The following is a 9,376-nucleotide window of genomic DNA, read 5'->3' as shown; positions in this document are numbered from 1 at the left end:
ATGGCTGACTCTCGTTGGCGAGGGCTGCCAGGGGACTCAGGTACTGCCCATAGCAAGTACAAGAATGGCCTGGCCAATGCCACCACCTCCCCAGCACAGACACCTTCTGTAGGTTGCCTGTCTGCCTTTCACCCCAAGTCACGAGCCACACCAGGACTACAGCCCCAGGGCAGCCCTGGGAGGAAGCTCTTCCCTTAGTCATGCCCTGGTACACAAGAAAAGGAAGGCGAGTGCGTCTCCCTCTGGGAAAACACAAGACAGAGGCAGGATAAAAGCCCCATGGCCCAGGGCCTCACCCACAGTCACACTCACTCACTCACGCACACTCTCTCACCTCCCCACGCACCGCCCAGCCCACATGGCCGCCTCCACCATGTCCGTCTGCTCTGACGCCTGCACCAGCTCCTCCTGGCAGGTGGACGACTGTCCAGAGAGCTGCTGCGAGCCCTCCTGCTGCGCCCCCAGCTGCTGCCAGCCCAGCTGCTGCCAGCCCAGCTGCTGTGCCCCCTGCCTGACCCTGGTCTGCACCCCGGTCAGCTGTGTGTCCAGCCCCTGCTGCCAACCCGCCTGCACCAGCTCCTGCACGCCCTCGTGCTGCCAGCAGTCTTGCTGCCAGCCGGCCTGCTGCACCTCCTCCCCCTGCCAGCTGTCCTGCGGTGTGCCCGTCTGCTGTGGGGCTTCCTCATGCTGCCAGCCCTCTTGCTGCCAGCAGTCTAGCTGTGTGCCCTCTTGCTGCCAGTCCTCCCCCTGCCAGCGGTCCTGCGGTGTGACCCTCTGCTGCAAGCCCGTCTGCTGTACCCCCGTCTGCTCTGGGTCCTCCCCTTGCTGCCAGTCCTCATGCTGCCAGCCGTCCTGCTGTGTGCCTGTCTGCTGCAAGCCCTGCTCCAGCGTGTCCCTGCTCTGCCGCCCCGTGTGCAGACCCGCCTGCTGTGTGCCCACCTCCTCCTGCTGCGCCTCCTCCTGCCAGCCCAGCTGCTGCCGCCCGTCCTCCTGCGTGTCCCTGCTCTGCCGCCCCGCCTGCTCCCGCCAGGCCTGCTGTGGCCTCTCCTCGGGCCTGAAGTCCAGCTGCTGATTTGCATTCCCTGTGGTCCAACAGGACCCAGATTCCTCCAGATGTCACCACACAGCACAGTTCAAATGCGAAGAAGGACCAGCCTGCCCCTTCTCCACCAGGTCACCCTTGGCCTCTGCAGTGCTGGCTGCTAGACCCCTCTGGTCCTGGCCTTCTCCTTCCCCATCTGTCTGGTTCTGATCCTGATAGCAGCTGGGTCACTATTGGCCTCTGAGCACCAATAAAACCTCCACTTCTCTAGCCTGTCTCCAAGTTGACTGTCTCACTGGGGCGACAGGGCCCCTCCCCCTCTCTCTATGGGCAGCGGTGGGGCTGGGAGATCACTGCTCAAGACCTGGAGTTCTGGTCCCCGCGCTCTGTCCTCTGCTGCCAGACACTCTCTCGGTGCCATGGGCAGCAGATCGCCAGCACCCTGGTGCAGTGGGGAGTGAGGACTTTGAAAAGATCATGTGGGTTTGGAAGTTTCCACACAAACTGCAGAGGGAGCACGTTCAGAATGCTCCAGAACCTTGCATCAAACAGGAAGTGTAAGTGTGAACAGCAAGTGAAGGAGAGGCAGGTGCAGGCTGCCTGCCTGGGAATGAGGAAGTTGCGCGCGCGCGCGCACACACACACACACACACACACACACACACACGCAAACAGAGCCCATCCACCGTGGAGAAATACTATTCCAGGTGTGTCAGGAATCTTGTCAAATCTCTAATGGAAAGTGAGCACAAAGGACCGTTACCACACCACTCAGAAAAGTCACTGAGAGAAAACAAGAAACCCCAGAACCCACAACAGACTATAGGCAGAAGGAGACCTGCCACCCCCAATCTCCGCTGCAGAACATTCTGAGTGACCAGTACTCAAAAAGCAGTGAGGTGTGCCAAGGAGCGGGGAGCAGGGCCTGTGCCCAGGGGAAGGTTTGAGGTCAGCCTGGGCAACATAGTGAGATCCTTCCTTACATGAGAGAAAGAGTGAAAAGGGCTGCACTGCAGCTGGTAGAACACCTGGCTTGTGCAGAACCCTGGGTTCAATCCCCAAGACCACAAAAGATAAAAAGTGACAGAGAAATCAAAACACTTCGGGAAGGATAAAAGATAAGAGATTCCCTTACCAGTCGGCCTGCTCTACCATAAATGTTTACTCAGGTTGAAAAAGGTCACAAATAGTACTGTAAAGCCATAGGAAAAAAATAACATCACTAAGGGCTGGAGAGGTGGGGCAGCCAATAAAGTACCAAGGACTTGAGTTCGATCCCCAAAACCATGTTAAGAAAAAAAGAAAAGAAAACCAGCTGCCTAGATTTCCTAGTGTTAAGGCACTTGCCTGCAAAGCCCAACAACTCAGACGCTATTCCCCAGGACCCAGGTAAGCCAGATGCACAAGGGGGCCCATGAATCGGGAATTGTTAGCAGGGGCTGGAGCCTCTGGTGCCCCCATTCTCCCTCTCCCCCCGCAACACACACACATAAAGAAATAAATAAAAATATTTTTTAAAAGGTGGGTATGGTGGTATGCGCTTGTAATCCCAGTGCTGGGTAAGTGGAGAGCAGTGTATACCTCCAGCTCATGGCCAATCAGCCTAACCTAGGTGGTAAACCACAAGCCAATAAGAGAGTCCGTCTAAAATAAAAGGTAGATAGTGCTTCTGAGGAAGATTCTTGCTTTACTGTGGCTCCCACCCACACATACACACACATGGGTGGGTGTGCAAACACACATGTATACACACATACACACACACACACAAACACAAACACATCAGTATAGTATCAGTGTTTGTGGGAGTTTTTCCATTACGCCTAGGTCATCTAATTTGTTGGTAATAATTGTTCAGTATTTCCTTAAAATATTTTTCACTTAAAGTGAGCAGATATGTCACCATTTTCATTCATGGTTTGTGAAATTAAATCTCTTTTTACAGTTGCTAAAAAATTATCAATTTTATTTCTTCATTTATTTATTTATTTATTTATTTGAGGCAAGCCCAACAGACTAGCCTTTTTTATGTAAGCGAGTGAGAGAGAGAGTGAGTGAGATGATCAGCATGTCAGGGCCCACAGCCAGTGTAATCGAACTCCAGAAACCTACGCCCCCAGTGCACATGTGCAACCTGCGTAAATATCACCTTATGCGGCTGGTTTACGTGGGACCTGGAGGTTTGAACATGGGTCCTTAGGCTTTGCTGGCAAGTGTCTTAAGTGTTATGCCATCTCTCCAGCCCTATGTTTCTTTTTTATAAAACTCACTTCAGTTGTGCTGATTCTAATCTATTTTTTTCCTATTCTCTTTCCCCCCCCCATGCTCTCATCTTGACTTCCTTCATTATGATAGCTTTGACTTAAGTTTGCTCTTCCTTATTCTCATTCCTTGAGGAATAAATTTAGATAGTTGACTTCAGCTCTTCCTTATTTTTCAACTTGGGCTCTTGTGGCTATGAATTTCCCTCCAGGTTCTGTTTTGGCCACACCCCAGTGTTAGTTTGTTGCTGTGTATTTATTTTCAGTCATCTCCTGTATGCTCTAGCTTCTCTTTTTATTTCTTTGCTGACTCATTTGTTGTTGGGTGTTGTTTCATTTCCACATATTGGTGATTTTTGCAGTTTTCTTTCTGTTTTGATTTTAGGCAAGCTCCAGGGATTCACCTGTCTCTGCCTCTCCAAAGCTGGGGTGTCAGACACACAGCACTGCACCTGGATTTTTACATGGTGCTGGGGATCAAACGCAGGTGCTCACACTTGCACAGAAAGCACGTTAGTGAAGGAACCATCCCCCCAGCCCCTATTACTGTCTTTTCAGTATTTCACTCATAGAAGCTTGTGGAAGCCTCCATTTCCATGGCCATTTCTGTGACATAGAGGTTAGAAGTCTAGTGGTAGGTACATAAATGTTTATAATTGTTGTGTCTAAGTGATCAGTTGTACTTTGTATCAATGTTTTTCAAGGGAGGATCTCATTCTAGTGTGAATTCATTCCATAGCATCCAATTCAAATGACCTTACTACCCCAGCCTCCCAAGGGCCAGGATTATAGGGGGAATTTTAGGTGCCCAGATTTGTATCAATATTTCATGTCATTGGTGGTTTCATAACAATTTTTGACAAGGTACATTTTGTCTGATTGTATAATTTCCCACTCAGATCTCTGCTCACTTTTTGCATAAAATATCTCCTCACCTTTCATTTCTAATCGTCTTTGTGTCTCAGAATCTGGAAGCTATGAATTGACCCTGGAAGAGATGGGCAAGGAAGAGGGCTGGAGAGATGGCTTAGTGGTTAAGGCACTTGTATGCAAAGCTAACGACCTAGGTTCAATTCTCCAGGACCCGGGAAAGGAAAGGGCACAAGGTGGCACATGCATCTAAGTTTGTTTGCAGAGGCTGAAGACCCTGGTGTGCCCATTCTTCCTCTCTATCTGCCTCTTTCACTCTCTCTCTAAAATAAATAAAATAAATAGTAATAATAAAGAAATGGACAATTGGGACAAATTTGAAATATGCAAAGAAGTTAAATCACTAGTCAGAAATCACTAAAGTGGGCTAGGGGATGGCACAGTAAATAAAGCACCTGCCTTCCAAGCATCCCACCACCCACGTATGCCAAGTGGGCATTGTGGCCTGCCTGTAATCTCAGCTCTCAGGAGGCTGAGACAAGGACCCCCAAGGCAGGCTGACCATCTAGACAAGCCAAAACAGAGAGCTGTGGGCTCAGGTGAGAGACCTTGCCTCCATAAATAAGGTGCAGAATGATTGCGGAAGACACGCAATGCCAACATGGGCCTCCACATGCACATACACACATATGCATGCGTACACACGTGTATATATAACCAGATACATATGAGAACCCACACATGCACACAACACAAACACACACGCACACACACACACACAAAATCACGTAGGAATAGCCCAGGACCAGATGGCTTTTATGTTGACAGACACTGAACACTTATGAATGAATTATGAACATCATGAAAGCTCTCGATAAATTACCTCATTATTTCCAAGGAGATGCCCACTAAGCCCAGATATCAGCCAGTAGCAAGAGAATGCGGAGAAGAAGTGTTTTTGTGTGTATCTCCCCACTATGCTGGGCTCGGTATGCAGGGGTGCAAGTGATGCCCATGCTGATCTGGGGTCAGGGATGGCTCTCACCAGCACAGGCTGGCCTGGACAACAATCACACGTCCAGGGCTTCCACATATCCTAGTCCACACCCACCTCCTGTAGCCAAGCCTCAGATTCTGACCCAGGACCTGCCTCTCCTGGGACTAGTGATCCTGAAGAGACACTGAGTTAGGGCTGAAAAGTCAGACTTGGTGCTGTTGCCATGTTTGACTATTCTAACATGACAGTGGCCCAGGGAGATGGCAGGATTACAAGAAGCCTCTCCTTCCCAGGTGAGAGAAGTCCTTGGCTCACTGCCCTCCACAGGCCCAGTATTGGACTGCGGAGACCTCCAAAAGCTCAGAAGGGGCATCCTCACTGCCTTTGCCCAGGCCAGGCAGACTCACCATTTCACCCAGTCACAGGCCAGGGGACCCCACTGAGGACAGAGGCTGGGGAACACAAGAGCCCCTCTGACACAGATCCTGGACCAGAGCCATTCCCTCCCTCCAGTGTCCCGACCAGCACAGCAGCAGTGTGAGGTCTCACGCCTGAAGGGTGCTCCTTGTCTGTCCCTGAGGCTGACACACCAGGAAGGGGAAGGGCGCTGAGGAACCTCCTGCTGCACAGCAGTAAACACATCGGGGGGATAAAAGCCCAGAGCCCAGAGCACCTCACACACGCCTCATCCACCTCTCCTCACTCTCTCACCTCCCGCTCACAGCCCAGCCCGCCATGGCCGCCTCCACCATGTCCGTCTGCTCTGACGCCTGCACCAGCGCCTCCTGGCAGGTGGACGACTGTCCAGAGAGCTGCTGCGAGCCCTCCTGCTGCGCCCCCAGCTGCTGCCAGCCCAGCTGCTGTGCCCCCTGCCTGACCCTGGTCTGCACCCCGGTCAGCTGTGTGTCCAGCCCCTGCTGCCAACCCACCTGCACCAGCTCCTGCACGCCCTCGTGCTGCCAGCAGTCTTGCTGCCAGCCGGCCTGCTGCACCTCCTCCCCCTGCCAGCCGTCCTGCTGTGTGCCCGTCTGCTGTGGGGCTTCCTCATGCTGCCAGCCCTCTTGCTGCCAGCAGTCTAGCTGTGCGCCCTCTTGCTGCCAGTCCTCCCCCTGCCAGCCGTCCTGCGGTGTGACCCTCTGCTGCAAGCCCGTCTGCTGTACCCCCGTCTGCTCTGGGTCCTCCCCTTGCTGCCAGTCCTCATGCTGCCAGCCGTCCTGCTGTGTGCCCGTCTGCTGCAAGCCCGTCTGCTGTACCCCCGTCTGCTCTGGGTCCTCTCCTTGCTGCCAGTCCTCATGCTGCCAGCCGTCCTGCTGTGTGCCCGTCTGCTGCAAGCCCTGCTCCAGCGTGTCCCTGCTCTGCCGCCCCGTGTGCAGACCCGCCTGCTGTGTGCCCACCTCCTCCTGCTGCGCCTCCTCCTGCCAGCCCAGCTGCTGCCGCCCGTCCTCCTGCGTGTCCCTGCTCTGCCGCCCCGCCTGCTCCCGCCAGGCCTGCTGTGGCCTCTCCTCGGGCCTGAAGTCCAGCTGCTGATTTCCATTCCCTGTGGACCATCAGGACACAGATTCCTCCAGATGTCACCCACACAGCACAGTTCAAATGCGAAGAAGGACCAGCCTGCCCCTTCTCCACCAGGTCACCCTTGGCCTCTGCAGTGCTGGCTGCTAGACCCCCTCTGGCCCTGGCCTTCTCCTTCCCCATCTGTCTGGTTCTGATCCCTATAGCAGCTATGACACACTTGGCCTCTGAGCACCAATAAAACCTCCGCTTCTCTAGCCTGTCTCCAAGTTGACTATCACACTGGGGCGACAGGGCCTGGCTCTGGGGCCTGTGCCCCTCCCCCTCTCTCTATGGGCAGCGGTGGGGCTGGGAGATCAGTGCTCAAGACCTGGAGTTCTGGTCCCCGCGCTCTGTCCTCTGCTACCAGACACTCTCTCGGTGCCATGGGCGGCAGATCGCCAGCACCCTGCTGCCCTTCCAGGACACCACCCTTGCTCTGCCCAAAGCCCCATCCCACAGCCTATGGCCACCACTGTGTGGGAAGTGGGATGAGGGGTCTCTGGCCTCAGAGTGTCCACTGGGAAAAAGCTGAGTGTCCTAGGCCTCTGCTGACATGTATGTGCCGGGTGGCAGAGGCAATGCCAGGATGTAGAGCAGAAAGATAGGACTGGCATGATGCTGGACAGAGACCCCAAGTACCCAACTGCCCCTCCACACCTCCACATGGAGGGAGCTGCTGGGAGCACTGGGAGTCCCCAGCAAGGAAACGTAATCTGGCACATCTGTTTTGGGGGAAACCAAGTACCTTCATGCCTAGTACTGAAAAGCTAGGCAAAAGCCTATGGCTGAGGAAGTCATAAGCCCTAGGGGAGAAGCTATATATCAGAGTGAAACTATCAAAAACCAAACAGGATTAAAAATTCAGTCTGGGGATGGAGAGGTGGGTTAGTAATTAAGGCATTTGCCTGCAAAGCCAAAGTCCCCAGGTTTGATTCCCCAGGACCCACATAAGCCAAATGCTCCAGGTGGTGCATGTGTCTAGAGTTTGTTTGTAGTGGCTAGGGGCCCCGGCCCACCCATTCTTTCTCTCTCTCTCTCCCTCTTCTTTTCTCTCTCTTATTCTCTCTCTCTTAAGTAAGTAAATAAAAATAAAGCTTCAGTCTGAGGCCTGGGAAGATGGCTCAGCAGTTAAACACACTTGCTTACAAAGCCTACCAGTGCAGGTTCAATTCACAAGCTATCCATGTAAGCCAGTCACAAAAAGTGATGAAATCACCTGGCATTTGTCTGAAATAGCAAGAGGACTTGGCTTAGCCATATACACACTCATGAAAATAAGTAAATTAAAAAAAGAAAAGAAGTAAATAAATTAAAACAAATCTGTAAGATAAATGCACCAAGTTATATTTATTGACAACCCTATTAGATTATTTCTCAGGAAACACCCCAGAGGTCACTGAAGCATGGGAGAGTGTATTTCAAGTCCTGAAAGAAAATAAATGCCAAGCAAGATTATGATACCCAGCAAAGCTATGCTTCAGAATGAAAGAAGAAAATAGGATCTCCCAAGATAGATAAATAAAGCTTCATGGATTTCATGACCGCTAGAGCCACCGTATGGACTATGTTTAAGAGTATCTGATAGCCAGCAATGGAAGAAAGATACGTCCCTATGCAATCGCATATGGCTTACATTGTTTTCATTTGCTGTGGTGCTGGCTGTCAAAGCCAGGCTTTGCTCATGCGAGGCAGTTGCTCTATCACTGAGCCACATCCCCAGCCCTATGATTGCGTGGGAAGGTGTAAGCTGCAAAGAGGAACACATGGAAGTAAAGTCGAAATGAATCCAACATTATCAAACCCACAAAGGTGAGTGAGAAAGAAAAGAAACAAAGATCACTCAAAACAACCAGAAGGAAATCTGCAAACTGGCAAACATAAGGCCACACATGCATTAATAACTCTGAATGTGAACCAGGTATGCTGGCACAGGCCTTTAATCCCAGCACTCGGAAGGCAGAGGTAGGAGGATCGCCATGAGTTCGAGGCCACCCTGAGACTACGTAGTGAATTCCAGTTCAGCCTGAGCTAGAGTGAGACCTTACCTCGAAAAACAAACAAAAAAACTCTGAATGTAACTTCACCAATTAAAAGACACAGATAAGCTGAAGGGATTGAAAAACAATATACAATAACAAGCTACCTGCATGAAATTCAAAACACTCGTGAGGACATAGAGAGATCCTGAAATGAAGAGATGGAAAGTGGTATTCCAAGTGAATAGAATCTGAAAACAAGCACAAATAGCTCTGCTCGTATCTGATAAAACAGAGCTTAAAGATAAATGCACTAAGAAGAGGCAGAAAGGTATCAAACACAAGGTTTGCTCTTTGAAAAGATAACCAAGGGCTGGAGAGATGGCTTAGCAGTTAAGCACTTGCCTGTGAAGCCTAACAACTCTGGTTCGAGGCTCAATTCTCCAGGACCCACGTTAGCCAGATGCACAAGGGGGCACATGTGTCTGGAGTTCTTTTGCAGTGGCTGGAGGCCCTGACATGCCCATTCTCTCTCTCTCTCTCTCTATCTGCCTCTTTCTCTCTGTCTGTCACTCTCAAATAAATAAATAAAACAAAAAAATTTAAAAAAAGAAAAGATAAACAAAATTGACAACCCTTTACCTAGAATACCAAATGAGAAAAGTGGTAGGTTTAC

The 9,376-nt window shown here is 51.3% G+C and overlaps 1 protein-coding gene across 5 annotated transcripts; it reads left to right on the top strand.

Moving 5' to 3' along the window:
• Window positions 1–358: 358 nt before the first annotated feature.
• LOC123460863 (keratin-associated protein 10-3-like) lies at window positions 359–6,697 on the top strand. 5 transcript variants are annotated; one of them, XM_045150894.1, is made up of 3 exons: window positions 359–912; window positions 6,070–6,208; window positions 6,317–6,697. In XM_045150894.1, the coding sequence occupies exons 1-3, from the start codon at window positions 359–361 to the stop codon at window positions 6,695–6,697; spliced, it is 1,074 nt and encodes a 357-aa protein (XP_045006829.1). The 5 variants fall into 5 exon arrangements, with proteins under 5 accessions (XP_045006829.1, XP_045006833.1, XP_045006831.1 ...); XM_045150898.1 differs by lacking the exons at window positions 6,070–6,208; window positions 6,317–6,697 and having other exon boundaries at window positions 359–710; window positions 771–1,072; XM_045150896.1 differs by lacking the exon at window positions 359–912 and having other exon boundaries at window positions 5,906–6,190; window positions 6,287–6,697.
• Window positions 6,698–9,376: the final 2,679 nt, after the last annotated feature.

Source organism: Jaculus jaculus, chromosome 5, assembly GCF_020740685.1.
Source record: "Jaculus jaculus isolate mJacJac1 chromosome 5, mJacJac1.mat.Y.cur, whole genome shotgun sequence".
In the NCBI taxonomy this organism is placed as follows: domain Eukaryota; kingdom Metazoa; phylum Chordata; class Mammalia; order Rodentia; family Dipodidae; genus Jaculus; species Jaculus jaculus.
This window is presented reverse-complemented; position numbering and strand designations above follow the sequence as displayed.